Raw genomic sequence first — 19,412 nt, 5'->3', positions numbered from 1 at the left:
ATGAAACATCAAGAGCTGGAGAGAGCTAGAGAAAGACACACACAGAGAGACAAAGACAGGGACAGACAGAGACAGAAAGAGACATAGAGAGTCAAACAAACTAAAAAAGAGAGAGAAAATGGAAGAAAATGTAAAATATCTCACTGAAAAAACAGCCAACCTGGAAAATAGATCCAGGAGTGACAACTGAAAAATTATTAGGCTACCTGAAGACTACAATCAAAAAAGAGCAGGGCTGGCATTCTTCAAGAGATCAAGGAAAATTGTCCTGATATACTAGAACCATTGGACAAAATAGTCAGTCATTGAAAGAATCCATCGATCATCTCCAGATAGAGCTCCCACAAGGAAAACTCCAAGAAATATTGTTGCAAAACTCCAGACTAGAATCTCAAGTTAAAAATACTGCAAGCTGCCAGGCCAAACAAAAACAAAAACAAAGCAATTTAAGTATCAAGGAGCCACAGTCAGGATATTGCAGAAGGCAAAGCCCAATGAGACTTTCAAGGGAGGAGATGAATCTCCAATGAAATAGGAGACTTTCAACCATTTCTATTGAAAAGACCAGCACTAAACAGAGAATTTGATCTACCAACACAGGACTCAAGAGAAATATAGAAAGGTAGACAGCAAAGAGAAAAGAAACATCATTTAAAAGGTAAACTTTATATTCCTACATGGGAAAATAATACTAGTTACTCAAGAACTGTATTTTTTATTAGGACAATCTGATGTGATATTAAAGAAAAAGACATTAAGAAGTGGAAAAAGAGCTGTCTTGGGAGAAGAGGAAAGGGAAGATAAAAGGGGGTAAATTCGATTACATAAAGAGACACAAAAAACCTGATTAAAGTAGAAGGAAGGGAGGGGGATGAGCATTGTCTGAAGCTTAATCTCCTAAGTTTTGGCTCAAAGAGAGAATAACATATAAACGCAGTTGGGTATAGAGATTTACCTTACCTTATAAGGAAATAGGAGAAAGGGGACTGTAAATGAGGGGCTGGATAGAAGAGCAGAAACATGAAAAAGAGATGAGAGAATGATAAACAGGAGGGTAAATTAAGGGTGGATTGGGTTAGAAACAAAAAATAAGGGATAGGGTGGGAAGAGAGAAAAAAGTAAATACAGGGGATAAACTAGGATGGAGGGAAACACACAACCGGTATGGGGTGAACTCATATGAATGTGAATGGGGTGAACTCTCCAATGAAATGCAGATAGCAAAGCAGATGAGGGAAAAGTAGTAGGTGCACTAATAAATTGTTGGAGTTGTGAACTGATCTAACTGTCCTGGAGAGCAAATTGCAACTGTGCCCAAAGGGCTATAAAGTTGCACATACCCTTTGACCCTGCAATACCAACCAGTGCTAGGTCAAAGAAATCAGAAGAGATCCAAGAAAAAGGATGAAATGCACAAAAATATTTAAGCAGCTTTTTTATGGTGGCAAAGAATCCTAATTTGAGGGATGAGTAAGCAAGCTGTGCTCTGTGACTGTAATGGACTACTACTGTGCTGTGGGGATGACAAGGCTGGGGTGGGTTCAGAAAAAAATCGTGGCAAGATCTATATGAAGTGATGCAAAATCAAGTGAGAAGAACTGGGAGATCATCGTGTACAGTAACAGCAACGTTTTAAGACTTGGCTGTTCTAATCAATACAAGGCTACAAGACAATTCCAAAAGACTGATGATGGAAAAATGCTATCTCCCGAGATAGATCTGACAAACTCTGAGTGCGGATTGAAGTCTTTTTTTTCCTTCCTCCTTTTCTCTTTCTAGAGATTTTCAAAGTTGTCCCTGTGATGTTCATTGTATAAATTGTTCTCCTAGCTCTGTTGACATTGCACTACACGAGTCCCTAGAATTCTCCTCCCGGTAGCATCGTTATTTCTTACAGAATAATCCTATTCTTTTACGTTCTTTTTACTTAGTCATTCTTCAATAGGACAATTTTCAGCTGCCATCAAATGTATCACGTGCATTTCTTTTGGGAATAATCTATAGATCCTTTTCCTCTGATGTCAGTCAGTAGGTTTTCAGTAAGTGCCTATTATGTGCCCTTCCCTGTGCTAAATGCTGAGGAGCCAAAGGAAGTCAAGAGATAATCAGAACCCTTGAAGAGATCGGTCTCCTGGGAGGAGTAAACAATTACATACAAACAAGATATATGCAGGGAAAAAAGGAAATAATCGCCATTGTTAAGTATTAGAATTAAGAGGGGTCAGGGAAGGCTTCCTGTAGAAGATGGGATTCTAGCTGGGACTTGGCAAAAGCCAAAGAAGCAAGCCAACAGGCAGATGAGAAGGGAGAACATTCCAAGGATGGGGGAGAAAATGAAGAACGAATGAGAAAACGAATCTCTCTTGTGTCTGGAACAGCCAGGAGAGCGTTACTGGAATGAAGTGGGGAGAAAGATCAGGTGATGAAAGATTAATGCCAAAGACAGGGTTTCTCTGGCTTAGGGGTCTTGTAGACCTCTGGGTGGTTAGAGCTGTGTAGTTCCAAATCACTTTCTAGAAAGCCTGAACTAATTCGGAGCCCATCAGTAGCACGTTCCCGTTTTCTCTGACATGCAACATTTGTCATTTACTGTTTTTTTTAACTTGGCTTGTGTGGTGGATTTGCTTTCATTTGCAAATTTTTTTTTTATTCATTTTGGGGACAGCTAGGTGGCACAAAGGGCAGAGCACCGGAGTACAGCACTCTTGTCGAGTTCAAATGTGCCTTCAGACACTTCCTAGCTATGTGATTTGGGGCATTTAACCCAGCTTGCCTCAGTTTCCTGATCTGTAAAAGAAGCTGAAGGAAATATCCAATTATTCCAGTGTCTTTGTTAAGAAAATGGAAACTAAACAATAAAAAAAAAAAAGGATTATCTTAGACCATTTTAGCATCTTTTTGTTGATAGCTTGGATTCTTTTCTTTTGAAAACTGCATTTGTTGACCCTTTATCTACTAGGGGAATAACTTTTAGTCTGACACTTCAATAGACCACCTTCATCAGAGAAACTTTCTGCAAAGAGACTTTCCTACTTAGGTTTCTAAATTTTACTGCACTGAACTTTTTTGTACAAAGATGTTCATTTTAGAAAATCAAAATTCTTCATTTAATTTGATGACTCCCTTTTACAACTTGTTTAGCCACAAACTTTCCCAACACCTATAGAACCAAAGGATCATTTTTTCTTTGCTTCTTTACACTGCCTCATGATGTGACCTTTTCTATCTGGATTACATGCTCATTTGGAGTTTATCTTGGTGTATGGTGTGAGAAGCTAGTCTAAACCTAATTTTGCCGAGTTCCAGCCGCTTCTCCTAACAGTTTTGGTCAAATCGTGTACCGTCTGCCCAGTAACAGTTGGATTTCTCAAGGACTCTCTGTTCTACGTACATATGGAGTGTGAGTTACTGTTATTAGTTCCGCTTTTTTTTAAGTACCTGCATTAAATCATCTTAACGCTTTGTGATACAGTTTTAGATCTGGAACAGAGGGAACTTTTGAAATTATAATCTTTGAATCCTTGGTGTTTTCCTTCTCAGTAGGCAGCTAGGTGATTAGTGGAGCACTGGGCGTAGAGTCAGAAGGACCTACATTCAAATTGTACAAGTTGTGTGATTGATTCTAGGTGAGTTACAACCTCCATCTTTCCCAGCTTCTTCATCTGTAAAATGGGAAGAAAGCACTTACTCCCAGAATTGCTATGAGGATCGAACGAGAATATTTTTGTAAAGCACTTTGTAGAGTGCCTGGCACATAGTAGGCATGTTTCCTTCTAATCTCCCTATACTAATAAATACATTTTAACTAGTGCTGATGTCAACTTTATCATGTGCCTTCATGCGTAATGTAATTTCCTCCTACTGTGTAGCTTTTTCTGAAATTATAATTAAGACATTTAAGTGAAGTGTAAACTTCTTCTCCAGCCCAGCTTGTAAAACTCGGTGGATTTTTGTGCCCCACCTGCTTCAGAAAACACCGTGCTGTTGGGAGTCTGCTTTTTCCTCCACTCGTGCTTATGAGCACTGGCTCTGAACTTCCTTCCCCCCTTTCCTCTTCAGGGTTCTGATTTGCTGCCTCTTGCCCCGACCACAGCTTCTTGCTCTGGGCAGTTTCTCTGCAATCTGCTCTCCAGGGTCCTCCCTGACATCACATTTCTCTTGCCGATGACTATTCCCATTCCGTGACCAGCCCTCTGAGACGCCTCTCCCTCATCCCTTTTGTACTCCCTGGGATGTGTGTCTGTGTGTGTGATTGTGTGTGTCTGTGTGACTGTGTGTGTCAGTGATTGTGTGTATGTGTGAGAGTGTGTGGGGGTAAAACAGTGTCGAGTCTTTGCCGACCACCGCACTACCAAGGGAATGCGCCATGCCGATGGGAGAGCATCAATGGAGACGAGCAGCACTCTACAACATTTATTGGAAACTTACAACACCAAGAGGAAACACAAACTCAGGAGCACCACTCATGCGGACGCGTGCCCAACTCTCAAACCCGGGCCCGTCGGGGAGGGGGCGCGTGCGCCAGGCCGCGCTCAGAGGATGCAGGGTTCGGGGTCTCGTGGTACTGGCCCAAGGCTGAGCTACATACTCCACTACTGGGGGAACAAAGAGGCTTCTCGCCTTCTTCCACAACACTTAATTTTCAGACACTATCCCGGAAAGTCACGCAGTCTCACCCACAACACCGGGGAAACATCGAGGATGCCGAGATGAGCCCGTGCGGGCCGGAGCACGCTCAGACTCGGGCGTGAAGGCGGGGCCGGCTTCAGTCCTCCTCCTGCTCCTTGTTGGCCGGCTGGAACGTCAGGGCCCGCTGGCCCCTCTCCGGGTCCGGCATTCGGAGTATCCTGATCAGTCTACTCGGGGGGAGAGAGCTGCAGACACAACATCATGGGGTCACCCCCAGCCCTGGCTCCAGCCCCACCCATAGCCGACATCACTGGGACCAATCGCCAATGGCAGGTTTTTTTTCATGGGTGGGGGGGTGTCGGCCCCAGGCTTCGCCCCCAAAGGCTGACGAGGGGGTGGCGGGAGCCCCACTCCAAGCATTTCCCTCCCCCCTGAGAAGGCCCAGCTGGCTGGGCCCCGAGCTCGCCCCCCCCAAAGAGCAGCAGAGGCCCGAGGAAGGCGGCTGACGGCTGCCGTTACCTCATGTTCTGGGGAGTGAGCAGGATGAACTGGCGGTAGTGCTGGGAATCGGCCATCTTGAGGATCATGTCCATGGCTATTCTTCTATTGACCATGTCCTACAGGGGAGAACCCAGTGACTCATGGTTCTGGCTCACGGGGGAGATCCCGGAGTGTGGAACGTCAGGCCCAAGGAAGTCACTGCGCCCTGGAGACTGGCTCGGGGTGGCTCATGGGAACCGATCTTAGCCCAAGCGTCAACCAGGACAAACCCATCCTCCTCCATCTCATGGCTACTATAAACCGTCTAACAAAGAGCATCCACGATCACGTGAACTGGTCATTCACCAGTTTAAAAGTCATTCGTGACATTTAAAAAACTTTTCCTGAAGCTCAGTGTGCCCATAATACTTAGAAGTTGGAAATAAATGAACAATCCAAAAAATTATGCAACCAAACAAGTCACTCTTAGTTAACCTTGATTTTTTTTCAAGCAAAAAAAAGAAGCCAAACACCCCACCCCACCCCCCCCAATGGGCCAGGAGAACACTCAGTCCCAGCTTGCACAGAACGGGCCGCCCCACGTGACAGCAGCTCCCGAATGCATGAAAGAGGGAGCGTCGGCCCCTCACGGAGCAGGAGCATAGGACGGGCTCCTCTCAGGTACCGGCTGTCTGCAAACGAACGAAGTCGGGGTCTCGGTCAGCGGTCAGATGCCAAGACAAAGGTTGGGAATGGGAAGAAGCCGTCGGTCAGCTCAGAGCGTCACAAAAACCTCAGACCAAAGCACGACCAGGACACGGCCGGATGGGATTTCAAACAAAAGCTCAACATGTTTCCCTTTCCCACGGTCCCCAGGGAAGCTGCCCCCACTTCCCCAGAGGGAACGACCCCCCCGTCTAAGCAGACAAAGCACAAGGAGGGGCCCCGAGCCGGCCATACCATGTAGACGTCAAACTCGTCCAGGCACCGGAAGGGCGACTCCGCGATGGACCACAGCGACAGAATGAAGCAGACGGTGGAGAAGGAGCGCTCCCCCCCGGACAGAGAGCGCATGTCGCTGAAGGCGGCCTGGCTCCCCTCTCCCGGCTGGACCTTGGGCAGAAGGGAGAAAGGAACCTCTACTGAGCAGGGAGAGGGACGGGCCGCGGGCGGGCCTCCCCAGCCCAGGAGACCGGCCTATCCGCAAACATGCGGCAGCCAGCAGAGGAAGCGCCTTGTGCACACTGGGAAGGAGCAGTGTCGGGATTAGAACCCAGACCTCAACTAAATAGCAAACAGGCCTCTCACACTCAGCTATCTTGGGGCTTCTCGTTTATGCCTGGAGGGTGAGGACGCCTTTGGGCCGAGCTGAAGTGCACCATGGCTCCCCGGGAGTCAGTCCCCCTCGGTCCTAGGGCTGGCAGGGGTCTCAGAGGGGTGAGGCTGGCCTGGGGTGACTACATCTGGGTCCTTGGACACCTGGGCTCTTTGCACTGCAGAGAGAGGCCTGGGTAGGGCCCTCCACAGCCAGCACTGTCTCCCGGGACCGGCAGGGAAGCCGGAGGCCTATGTCCAGGGATTTGTCCTGCCAGGGCATCAGAGGAGGGGGATGTGCCCAGGAGCAGTTAGGGCCGGGATCTGAAGGGCACGCAGGCTTCTGTGGGACGCTTGGGCGAGCCCTCGCCAAGGGTGCATCCAGGCTGGAGGCCCGGACCTCTGCCCCAGACTCCCTTCTCAATGGACGCAGACGGATGCCAAAGTCTCCCACCAGATGCACCAAGAACTCTGGCTGCTGCAAGGAGCCTGTTATGGGGACGCACTGGGCTGGCACTCAAGGCTCCCACAGGTGAATAAGTCACGAGGAAGACGGGAAGCAACTGTTATGTGCCAGGCTTTGTGCTAAGCAATTTACAAACAAACTTCCTGGATCCTCACTACTATCATAGGAGCTGGGGGTTATTATTATTATTATCCCCATTTTGCAGATAAGGAAACCGAGGCAGAGGGAGGGTGACTTGCCCAGAGGGCTACCAAGGGTCTGAGGCTGCATTTGAATGCTGGTATTACTAATTCCAGGCCCAGCTGCCATCCCTGTCTGGATGGACAAATCATTAAAGTTCCTGCCTGACCCTTCTCATGTATACAGTGGGGATTAAACCTGCCTTAATTAATAAAATCTTAATCATGAGATTGGCTCAAATGAGCACTGTCGGGTGATCCCTGGATCTCCCTGGAGGCGGCGGCTCCTTCTGTCTAGCCTGAGGGGAGCCTAGTGGGCATCCTTAGTGGCATGGGCAGGCCTCCCGGGGCAATCTCATCACCAGGAGGCTGGCACCAGCCTGGACCTGCCCAAGCAGAGCCTGGCTTTTGTCATCGGCGTCCCAACTGGAAGACGACATTTTCCCCGTGCTACAGTCACACTAACCAGGACCCACAGGCTTTACAAGTGGCCTGGAGAAGGCTGTCACAGACTCAGCCCTGGAGAAGCCTCCAGGTTCCCTGTGCGCCGAGGGAGGACGCCCATCTACGGGCACTGGCCCTGGGACTTACTGTGATGGACAGGGTCTCGTTCTTATGGTCAAAGAGCATCTTGCCAGAGTAGGCCCGCTGGGAGAGCAGGTTGTCGAAGTATAACTTGCACCGTAGGGTGAGACACCTGAAGGGGACAGAAGCCACCATTTGTACAAGACACGACACGGACTGTTTAATACTGTATTAGAAACGTTCACTTTAGCAACGAGAAGAGAAAAGAAACTGAAGCAATTAAGAGTAGGTCATGAGGAAACCCAATTCTCACTCTCTGCAGAGGACATGATGGTACACTTAGAGAACCAACTCAAAAACTACTAGAAACAAGCCACGACTTAAGCAAAGTTGCAGGATACAAAATAAATCCTCAGAAATAATCAGAATTTTTATATAAGACCAACAAAATCCAAACAGCAAGAGATACAAAGAAAAATTCCATTCAAAATAACTGTTGAGAGTATAAAAAATCGGGGAGTCTGTCTGCCAAGAGAAAGTCAGGAACTATATGAACACAATTACAAACAGTTCCAACACAACTAAAGTCAGATCTAATCAACCGGAAGAATATCAAGTGCTCATGGGTAGGGCGAGCGAATATAATAAAAACGATAATTTTACCTACATTAATCTGCTTATTCAGTGCCATACCACTCAAACTGCCAAGAAATTACTTTATGGAGCTAGAAAAAATAATCATAAAATCATCCAAAAGAACAAAAGGATACCAAGGAGACCAAGGAAATTCATGAAAAATAACACAAAGGATGCCGGCCTAGTCGTACCAGACCTAAAACTCTATTATAAAGTAGCGGTCATTAAGTCCATTTGGTGCTGGCTAAGAAAAGCAGTAGTGGGTCAGTGGAATAAGTTAGATACACATGACGTAATAGTCAGTGACTACGGTAATCTAGTGTTTGATAAATTCAAACTCCAGCTTCTGGGATAAGAACTCGCTTTAACAAAAACTGCCGTGAACGCTGGAAAAGTCTGGCAGAAACGAGGCACTGACCAACATCTCACCGCTATGCCAAGATAAGGTTGAAATGAGTTCATGACTTAGACATACAGAGTGTGATGCTACACGTGAATTAGGAGAACAATCAGATCTTTGGACAAAGGATGAATTTATGACCCAACAAGAAAGAGAACATATGAAATTCAAAAAGGATAATTGTGATGACATGACGTTAAAAAGTTTTTGTACAAACAAAACCACTGCAGCCAAGATTAAAAAGGAAGCAGAAAGCTGGGAAAAAATTTTTACAGTCTGTGTTTCTATTAAAAGGCCTCATTTCTAAAGTGTATAAGAAAAGGAGTCATATTTATAATACCAGTCATTCCCCAATTGATGAGTGGTCAAAGGATATGAATAATTTTCAGATGATGAAATTAAAGCCATTTATAGTTACATGAAAAAGTGCTCTAAAGCACTTGATTAGAAAAATACAAATTAAAACAACTCTATAAAGTACAACCTCACATTTCTTAGTTTGGTTAAAATGACAGGAAAAGAAAACGATAAATATTGGAAAGGATGTGGGAAAACTAGGAAACGAATACATTGTTGGTGGAGTTGTAAAATGAACCAATGATTCTGGAGAGCAATCTGGAGCTATGCCCAAAGGGGTATCAAACTGTGCACACTCTGTCATCCAGCAGTCTCTCTACTGGGGCTACATCCCAAAGAGATCAAAAAAGAGGGAAAAGGACCCATATATGCAAAAATGTTTGTAGCAGCCCAGAAACAAACCGAGTAGATGCCCGTCAGTTGGGGAATGGCTGAATAAGTTATGGTGTATGAATGTAATGGAATATTACTGTTCTATAGGAAATGACCAGCACCGTGATTTCAGAAAAGCCTGAAAAGACTTACATGAATTGATGTAGAGTGAAGTGAGCAGAACCAAGACAACATTGTACACAGCACCAAGATTATGCGATGATCAAATGTGAGAGGCCCGGCTCATCTCGGCAATGACGTGATCCAAGACAATTCTGACAGACTTGGGATGGAGGAGACTGAATGCAGATCGAAGTGTATTATTTTCCCCCTTTTTTTGGGTCTTTTTTCTTTTTCTTTCTCATAGTCTTTCCCTTGGATTCTGATTTTTCTTTCACAACATTACAAATATGGAAATATGTTTCAAATGACCGTACATGTATAACCTACAGCAGACTGCTTGCGGTCTTGGAGAAGGGGGGAGGTAAGGGAGGGAGGGAGAAAAAAATCTGGAACTCAAAACCACCTTTACACATAGTTGGAAAATTAATATTGTTGAGAAAAGAAACAGGAAATACCGCACCCTAAATCCCAGGGCATATTTTCAGAAGAGTCCTCATGCTCATACTTGCCATTTTATGTTTTTTTTTAATTCCTTAGAACGTTTGGATTTTGTCCAGTCTTTCTAACTGTCCCGAAACTGAGTTGTCTTCTACCAGCTGTCACTTCAGGCCCCTAAATCCTCGACTAAGTACTGTTAACATGTCAAAACTGTAAGCGTTCCCATGGGAAATAATCGCGTCCTTGACAGGTAAGGAAAGAAATCGCTCAACATCCAATAATTATTCCTACAATTTTCTAATTTAAATTTGGTCATTGTGTACCACTAAACATACTTTCACTCATTTCTTAACTTCATCCCAGGGTTAAAATAAACTCCTCTATCTTTCAATGGAGCCAATGGACTTCTCGGTTCCAAGTCACAAGGTCTGGCCCTCAGGCCCACCACTGGAGTCTCTAATTCTTGGACACAGATGGGGAGAGCCCGGGCCAGAAGGGCAAACAAGACTTCTTCTGATGACCGTTTTTCTTGTTTTTATTTTCATTGGTGTCAAATCGGATTTTAGTAAGGATAAGGACTAAGTCTTAGACCAGTCATGGAGACAGCACCTGACAGACAGGGACTGTTTCAGGAGACTCTGGGCGCTACCCGAGTCCCTGGGGACAAACCCCAAGGCTCCTTTCTGTTCTCAGTCTCCTCAGGGCCTCCCTCCTTCCTCTGGGGGCCATTCCCCGGGACAAATGCAGCACGTGTGGCCATCCTATGGCCGCCCCCCTCCCTTTGAGGCCCTTTCAGTGACCAGATGTCCGGGGCGGGCCCCGATAACGCATGTGCTGGCTTTTGTGATGTCCCATTTTCTCCACAGGCCCAGGGGAAGCTGGACATTGACCCCAGAGCTTCCTTCTCTTGATGCCCTCACCCCAAAGTATGACCCAGGCGCTGAAGCAAAGGTTTGAGGGACACTTCTCAGTGCTAAGGCAGAAGGGACGGACCAGACTGTCTTGAGTCCCCTGAATTTAATTACCATAGGAGGTCTGCTGCTGAGCCCGGCTCCTCCCTTTTAAAGGGGGGGTCCTTCTCACTAACTGCCAGAGGCAGCAGCAGCGGGGGGCTGGGCGCGTGCCCCAGGGTGAGGTGGGGGCTGCTCACCTGCGGAACTGCTGGTAGGTCTTGTACCTCTGAGTCATGATCTCATCCAGTAACTTGATAAACCTCTTGAGGCTCTTGACTTTGCCGTCGAGATCCTGGTAGGTCTCCTTGGCCTCCTTGTACTGCCTGCAGGGGGGGGAGGAGGGGGTGGCAGAGGGTTCATTCTGAGGGAGAAGTGATCTGCACCGGGCTGGGGGCTGCCAAGGTCAGGCCCCGCTCTCCAGGGGGAGGCCCTCCCAGCCCCCACTCTCTAGCACCCACTGCCCAAGACAAACAAGAGTCATTAAAAAGCGAACAAGGCGGCAGTGAGTACCAGCCAGAAGGAAGAACATTTCAGGGAACCGAGATGCAAGGAAGGGCCTGGGGACAAAGGCTCGAGCCCAGCTCCGACACGGTCTTGGCCGGGGGACGGCGGCTCAGGAGGGCCCAGGGATGGGCCATGAACCGGGTCCTTCCCAGAGCATGAGGAAGCCCCTCCGCCAGTGACGGAGCCAGTGGCACGTGGGTTTCTGGTTGGGCAGAGCGCCGACAGATGGCAAGGGATGGCTGAATCCCCGAGGAGAAGCCCGCACTGCCCACTCCATGATAGACAGCCATACCCTCTGCCCTCAGCGGTGACCCTTCCCCAGATACCCCAAGGGGGGGCCAACGCAGACGGTATAGAGACCCAGGCCAGCTCGTGGGGAGGAGCGTGGATGGAGCCGAGGACGGGCACCTCTCAATGCTGACCGGAGCTCAGCAGCCACAGGCCCAGAGAACTACCGAGAGACTGGGGTCCCCCTGGAGGTCGCTGCTCCCCCACCCCAGGAACGCCACCAGAATGGCTGCCCACTCCTCCTCCAATAAACCAGAATAAGACCGAACCTGGTTGGGGCCGCAGTCGTCCCAGTAAAGAATTATTCTCTCAAATGACAAAAATGAAATAAGAAAAAGGAAATGAGTAACTCTTCCCAGAAGGAGCCACATGGGGAAGCGCCGAGCTGGCCCCGAAGACTCCTGCCATCCCTGGAGAGAGCCCTTAGCGCGGCGCAGGGCGCCCCTACCTGATGATCTCCTCCCGGTCTCCGTGACTGTTGCTCTCCGTCTGGATCTTCTGCCGGAGCCGGGTGATCTCCCGGTCCAGCACCGAGGGGCTCTTCTTCACCTCGATCCGCTCCGGGCAGATCTTCCTGGCCAGAGCGCTCTTCTCCTGCAACCGGAGACGTCCGACTTACTCAAGCCTTCCCCGGGACCCGCTTCTGACACAGCCGGCGTCCTGGCGGGCAGGGCCCCCACTTCAGGGGAGGCCGCCCCCCATTTTCTGGGCCTCTCCACACCGGGCCCCAGCTCGGTGCAGGGGTCTGTGTCCCAGCGCTTGGCACGGTGCCGGGCACACAGATGGCACTTGTGAAGTACATACGGCTAACCGACTAGGGCTTGGCTGCATCATAGAGGGGCACGAGCCCCACGAGGGCAGCCTCCCTCCCCCGCTGGGCCCCATCCTCCCCGGGGCCACGGCAGGTACCAGGTGCTCCTTCTCTGTCTGGGCCAGCTCCTCCTTCTTCGCCGTGAGCGCGTCCGTGTGCTGCCGGAGCTTCTCCTCGTAGTGGCGCAGGGAGCGCTTCTGGGTGTCCAACTCGGCGTAGGCCTGGTTCAGCTCCTCCTGGGGAGGGGGAACAAGTGAGGTCCCGGGAGGGGGAGGTCCCCGCGCCTCAGCTGGAGCCCATCAGCCTCCGAGAAGCCGGGGGGGGGGGGGCGGGCAAGCACGGTGCTGGCCAAACTGGTCGGGGAGGAGTCTCCCTCGGCCTCAGGGTGCTGGCAGTTCCGGGCTTTCCAGACCTGGAGGGCTCTGGGGCTCGTGGGACCCGGCGGCCTCGGCTGCGATGCTCAGACTCGGGGTGAATCCCAGAACCCCTGGTCTATCCGGCCTCCCTGGCCCGTGTCCCATTCCACATCTCCCCCTTTCTCAGCCTGCCCCTTGAACCCCAGCTGGGACCAGGCACAGACAGGGAAAGAGGAAATGGCAGCTAAAGGAAGATCACGCCAAGCGGGAGGTTGCCCTGACTCTGTCCCCTCTCTCTCCATCCCTGCCGGGGTTACTTGAGAGCCAGGCCATCTTCCCACCCCCTTTTAGGGGGATCGGGACCAGAGCTCAGAGCAGGGTCCCACAGAGCACGCCCGGTCGGGGCCCCAGGGCTCTGGGCACCAAGTCTGGCCTGGCCCGGCCGCTGACCCGGACGGCGTGCTTCCCCTTGGGCCACCCCACCCCCCACCCGTCGGGGTGCACACAGTGGACGGAGGCCCCAGCACCGACCTTCACGGGCTCCGCCAACTCTGAGACCTGGTGGATCTTCAACTTGAAGTCTTCGTACGTGTGCTCGGCCTCCGAACGCTGCTTCCTCAAGCTCTCCAGCTCCTCCTTCCGAACCTTCATCTCTCCCTCCACTTTCTTCATCTGAGTTTTAATTTCTTCGTCTTCCTCCTCCTGTTCCCAACAAGAACCCAAGAAAGGGGCACCGATCACCCAAGAGGAAGGGCCAGGGGAGCAAAGGGAGGGGGCTGAGGGAAGAGAGGGGTCCTTTCCCACGAGGACCCACGGCCAACAGAGGTGCCCATGGGCAGAGGAGTCAGAGCCGAGGCAGGCAGGTGGAGAGCTAGGGGGGCCAGCAGCCCCACAGCTCCTGGGCCGGCCCGTCCCACACAGGGGCAAAGGATGCCCCGAGGGGGCCGAGCCAGGGCCATGGCGTGACAGACGCCACCTGGAGGGCAGCCCGCGAGCTCGGTCTTAAGAGCTCCATCGCTGTGGCCAGAGGGAACCCTGGGCCCCAGGGGGAAGAGGGGGGGACCCAAAGAGGCCGGGCCTCCTCACCAGAGTCGAGATGTCCACAGACTGGTTTTCTTCTTCATTCTCGAGATCTTTGATTTCTAGAAGGATCTTTTTGATTTGAATCTGAAAGAAACATTGAGGCTTTTTAGGTCCCTTTTAGAAGCTCATGGTCCCCCCCCCCCCCAGCCTCCTTTCCCAGCAGGGCCTACCCCTCCTCCACCCCTGGATAACCCAGACCCCCCCTACCCCCCCGGGGGAGGCTATTTCAGGCCCTGCCACTACACTGGCTCGGTGAGCCCGGGCTGGCCTCTCACCTTGAGCTCCTTCAGGTGCCGGTGGTGGTTGCTGACCAGCTCCTGATTCTTCCGCAGGTCGCTCTCTAGGGAGCTCACATGTTGCTGGAAGACGTTCAGCTGCGCCACTTTGTTCTCCACTTCTTTCTCCAAATGGCTGCAGGAGGAAAGAAAAGCCTGTGACGGCCTTGATCTCCCTGCCCATCCAGAGCTACCCTGGTCCCCCTTCTTGGGCCCCTGCTCAGTCAGCTGCCCACCCCGGTCCCCCTGCTCAGTCAGCTGCCCACCCCAGTCCCCTTGCTCGGGCAGCTGCCCACCTGATCTCTTTCTCAACGTCCCCCGTAAGATAGCGCGGCCTTGTGCGCTCCGACGAATAGTAGCGTCGCTCAAAGACCTGGTCGCCTTCGACGGTGAAGGCCTCGTTGCAGTTCTTGGGGGGTTTCTGCAACTGCATCACTGCACGGGCCAGCGGGCTGCTCTGAAACCCAGAACAGGAGACAGCTGTCACCGGTTGGGTGAGTGCGGCCCCCAGACCCCAGGACGCCCAACGCGGGACCCTCAGGCTTGGGCATCAGCGGGCCCTTCTGAAACAGAACAGGACCGGGGGCTTTGTGAACATGTGCACGGGTCCATTTGCTTAAAATTTACAAAGATGGAAAGGTCAAAAGTCAGTCAAGGACACACAGATGATTCCCAGCAAGTTTAACAGCCGCGTGCTCCAAGGTCAAGTGGAAACTGTGACCTCCCAAGCTCAATCGCGCCCTTTGCTGGTAAGAAACACATTTTGGTCCAAGGTGACAATGGGTGTTTATATTGGAAGAAAAGTCGGGACAAATTTTGGAGAAAAGGCCGACCATGTCACGGAAGGGCTCAGAATGAGGCTGGCGATCACAGAGAAGCGGACAAAGACTGGAGCTAATGGGACCCTGAATCCTGCCTCTCCTCCCTCCAGAGGCCAGGACTTCCTCTCATCGGTCTCCATTAAACCGTGATGCGCCATAAGTGGGTGCCGAGACTGGAGCTGGGTCACCTTTCAACGACAGACCGATGGCCGGAGCCAGACGGCCGCTTCGAAGGGGCCTGGAGCTTTGGGAGCCTGTTCTGACCGGATTTTTCTTGCACAGCCCAAGTGGGAAACGTGTGTGGAAGAACTGTGGAGTTTCACATAGACTGGATTGGGGGGAGGGAGGGAAGGGAACAAAGTCTGGAACACGGGGTTTGGTGGGGTGGATGGGGACGGCTACCTGTGCACACGCTTGGGAACAAAAAGGTAAAAAAAGAAGTCTATTCAAAGTCATTAAATGGAAGGGGGAAGGAAGGGAGAAAACAGCCTTGGCCATCTCCTAGAGGAGCTGGAGAAATCCCGGACACAGCAGCTCGACGCAGTCAGGGCCACCGAGACCACACGAAAATGACCCAGAAACCTCGGTGCGAGGTCCTGAAACCGGGGGGTGAGGGGGATGGGGTGACCTCCACCCGAGTCAGAAATGAGGAACAAGACATGGGAAGGCTGGGGTAGTGGGCGAGGGCCCATGGGCTGAGAACCTCATGGAGGCTGCAGCCCCCCGGCCTCCCTCCTTGGGCCCGGCCCTAACGAGACCCTCAAACGGTGGAAAGACAAGGCCACTTGGGCTGAACTGTGGGGCACGGGGCAAGGAGAAAAACAGAATAAAGCAGGCAAGGAAAGGGAAGTGGCGAGGGAGACCTGACAAAACCCACAGGCGTTGGGCCTTGTGCCAATGGCGACAGAGTCACGAGGCGTGGGAAACAGGGAGCTGTGTGAAGACCGCATCACTGTAGAGAGACCGAACCCACAGATTGTTGTCCAAATCATCTCCAAAAAGCCCCAAAGCAAAGGATGGCAAAGGGACAAAGAGGGGTCTGGTTTGTGGAGCTGAGGGCAGAGGGATCCATGAAGGGAGAGAACAGCCTCTGGGGGAAAAGGGGGAAAAAACAAGACGGAGGAGGGCCCCGGGCTGCCTTTGGACAACAATGGGAGAACGCCTGGGGCCCACAGGAGCTGAACCAAGACGGCGGCTTCCAGGGGAATCAAAAGTGGGCTGAGAGAGCGAGGCAAGGGCCCAAGGGGCCCTTCTACCACCTGAAAGAGCAGGGCCCTCAGCAAAGCTGTGAAAGTAGGCAGTATGGGGAGAAGGATGCCCTGTGGGTGTCCAGTACAGGTCCAGGGAGAAACCAGGCCTGGAGACACTGATTCGAGCAGTCAAGAGAATCTGGGGCTGGACCAAGTCACTATGAACCCCACAAGAAATGAGGACGGTCCCCACGCAAATGAACTGAGCGGCCAGTGACAAGTGGGGTGTCCTTGGGGGTCAAAGGTCCAGAAGAGCAGGAGAGGAAGGTCCCGGGGCTCAAGTGACTGAATCTGAGGGGTGAGCTTTGGGTACCTCAGGCTGAGGATGTTCTGGGGGAGCGAGAATCTGGGGGCGGGCAGACCCAGGAGAAGCTACATCCAGGTCCAGGTAGGGGAGAAGGGCGAGAAATGGGCAGAGGGAGGAAAGATAGGATTTAGCCACCGAATGTACCCAGAGGCTCAGAGGTGGCTGGGGATTCAGTGGATCCAATCTGGCCTCGGACTTACTGGCTATGTGACCCTGAGCAAGCCACCTACCTTCGAAAGGTAAGTGCCTGAATCTACTGGAGAAGGAAATGGCAAACCACTCCACGTCTCTGGAAACTCCCAAAGGGGGTCACAAAGACCCAGAGAGACAAATGAATAAATATTCCTGGGCTTGGTTGAAGGCTCCCATGGTGGATGAATCAAAAATAACTCATTTATGGTATGGTCAATTTCTTTTTTAGAAATCAGGTTATCACTATTTCTTGTACAGTTCTCCATTTCATTTACAGAATCTATTTCGTTGTCATATATTTGGACAAAATTATTTCTTTTTAAATTTAATGTGATCTGGCTTTTGTAAAATAAAAACTTTGTCAGTTTTATTAATTTTAAGAAATGGTTTCTTTTTTTCCTTCCAAGTGGCTATTTTGCTTGCACTTTTACTTCTCAGGATTTTATTCTCATTCTTAATTGAGGCTTTTATTAGTTAGGTTTTTTTAAAGTTGTCTGCTCAGTTCAATAATCTATTTTCTCTCTCTTTCGTTAGTGTAAATGGTTGGAGACATACATTTTTCTTTAAGGACTGTTTTGGCTGCCTCCCAAAAATAGCTGGCATGTCGTCTGTCATCGTGAATGAAATTATTTATTGTTTCTATGATTTGTTCTTTAACCACTAATTATTTAGGATAAAGTTATTTAGTCTTCAATTATTTAACTATTCAGCAGTTCTAGTGAAAATGATTTTTGCTGCATTGTGGCCTATAAAAGGCCAATTTAATATGTTTTTCTGTAGACAGTTCTCACTTTACACAAATTCCCATTATGAAAATCTGACTCGCCAGCAGGTGGAGGACAGGACTCCAGCCTGAGCTCCGGTTCCTGACAGAAGCAGTGGCAGTAGCAGTACCAGTGCAGCTTTGTGCCAGGGTCCTCCACTGGAGGCACTGGAGCTAGCTGTTTCTGGCTTCAGGAGCCTATGGAACAGTCTATTTATGTTAAGTGAGAATTGCTTATATTTTTTCATGAGATTTTTATGCCCCAATATTTAGTTTTTATAAACTGAGAAATACGTATATTTCTTTCTATACTCATCCAGGAGTCAGAGGGTTATCCTATCTAAGTTTTCTAAAATTCTATCTGGCTCCTTAACTACTTTTTGGTTATATTTATCTATGTCAGACCGGATTATAGTTCTACTGTCTTTCTTTCTATAACTCATTTAGCTCTTCTTTTACATTTTTAGATCCTCAATTGATTTGTATTTCATAATTATATATACACATCTGATAATAAAATTATGTGTGTATATAAAGTATCATGAAAAATTTGGTTTTAATATTAATTTGTTGTCCCTGCTGCTTTTCAGCAAAAAGTAGTTTTCTTGGTTCTTTCTTGCAATAACATCTATTTTTACTATTGCCTCCTCTGTGGCCATTGACCACAATGGCTCTACTCCTGCTTTTTTTACTTCAACTGAAGCATCACTGATTTTTCTCTAGCACCTTATATGAACAATCTTTAATCCTGCTTTGCAATCCCTTTTGCTATCTTCCTTTCTATGGGTAAGCAGGGATATCGAGGGTCCCGCTGGCTAATTCTGTATTTTCCTCCCTTTTCACATAAAGGAAAAGAAGGTGGGGAAGAGAGGAGTGAGCCTGACCATCAATGCCTTACATGTGAGCTGTCGGCTCCGGGGGTTCTTCCGTTCTCATGCTGGCTTTTCTCACTTCCTCACCCTCCCAGGCTCACAACCCTCCCTTCAGAGTTTGGTTTTCTTGGTGCTAATTTCCTCTTTTCACTACTTCACTTTATCCCTATGCCCTCTGATTTTCCTGAGGTAAAACATTTCTGCACAACTGTGTGAGTGTGTGTGTGTGTGTGTGTGTGTGTGTGTGTGTGTGTGTGTGTATGGGGGTTGTCCTTTCCTCTGACCATTCCAGATGAAAAGCCATAAATGAGCTCTGAAAAAGCAACTCCAGTATTCCATAAGCTGTTTGAAAAAAATTAGAAGACTATCTTTACCAACTTCCTCCACAAGAAAAATATGGTGTTAATATCGAACCAGAGAAACGTTGAGAACAATACCCCCAGTGAATATGGATGCAAAACTTTTAAATAAAACATCAGTAAGGAAAGCAGAGTAGTAGATCAAAACGATGATTTTGCGATCCGGGGCAGCTAGAGAACCTCGGATCGAGGACACCTGGGAAACTCACTCTGGTCCCGGGAAGAATGACTCGCCTTGGGTCGCGGGCCACAGTTCTGCTGGTGGTCGAAGGGGAGAGGGTTCTCGGCCACCATCTCCACTCGCCTTGGACTTGCTCCAGCGAGCCCAAATCAAACAGACCCACACCCCTCGTCACTCCCCCCCCCTCCTCCCCAGGGGTCTTACTTTGATCAGCAGCACGGTCTCTATCCTCCTCATGTCAATCAGGCTATTGGCCACCACCGCATTGTCAATCTCCAGAGCTGTGAGCACTGTGGGAAACTCCGGGTGATAAGCCGCTCTGGGAGGAGAGGACAACGACAAACTCAGTGACCCTTTCCCACCCTGAATAGGGAAGACCCTTTTTGGGGCATAGAAGAGGCCGTAAGTCCCCCCACACACACCCAGGGCTGCCAGCCAGCTGCGGGGAGGGGCCAGTCCCACCCATCATGGGACAGAT

General features: G+C 49.8%; 1 protein-coding gene across 3 annotated transcripts in view; it reads right to left on the bottom strand.

Moving 5' to 3' along the window:
• Positions 1–4,398: 4,398 nt before the first annotated feature.
• Positions 4,399–19,412, bottom strand: part of SMC6 (structural maintenance of chromosomes 6) — a 34,875-nt gene continuing 19,861 nt past the window's right edge. For all 3 annotated transcript variants that reach the window (XM_051974109.1, XM_051974110.1, XM_051974111.1), the window contains exons 17-28: positions 19,139–19,253; positions 14,486–14,646; positions 14,190–14,325; positions 13,918–13,998; positions 13,363–13,533; positions 12,574–12,711; positions 12,113–12,258; positions 11,070–11,195; positions 7,660–7,765; positions 6,070–6,222; positions 5,149–5,246; positions 4,399–4,874 (exon numbers count right to left, since the gene is read on the bottom strand). In XM_051974109.1, the coding sequence (XP_051830069.1) occupies positions 4,766–4,874; positions 5,149–5,246; positions 6,070–6,222; positions 7,660–7,765; positions 11,070–11,195; positions 12,113–12,258; positions 12,574–12,711; positions 13,363–13,533; positions 13,918–13,998; positions 14,190–14,325; positions 14,486–14,646; positions 19,139–19,253 (1,540 nt within the window). In that variant the 3' untranslated portion in view covers positions 4,399–4,765. The remainder of the gene's footprint in view (positions 4,875–5,148; positions 5,247–6,069; positions 6,223–7,659; positions 7,766–11,069; positions 11,196–12,112; positions 12,259–12,573; positions 12,712–13,362; positions 13,534–13,917; positions 13,999–14,189; positions 14,326–14,485; positions 14,647–19,138; positions 19,254–19,412) is intronic.

This window comes from Antechinus flavipes, chromosome 2 (assembly GCF_016432865.1).
Source record: "Antechinus flavipes isolate AdamAnt ecotype Samford, QLD, Australia chromosome 2, AdamAnt_v2, whole genome shotgun sequence".
NCBI lineage: Eukaryota > Metazoa > Chordata > Mammalia > Dasyuromorphia > Dasyuridae > Antechinus > Antechinus flavipes.
The sequence above is the reverse complement of the archived record's forward strand: the minus strand, read 5'-3'. Positions and strand labels throughout refer to the sequence as shown.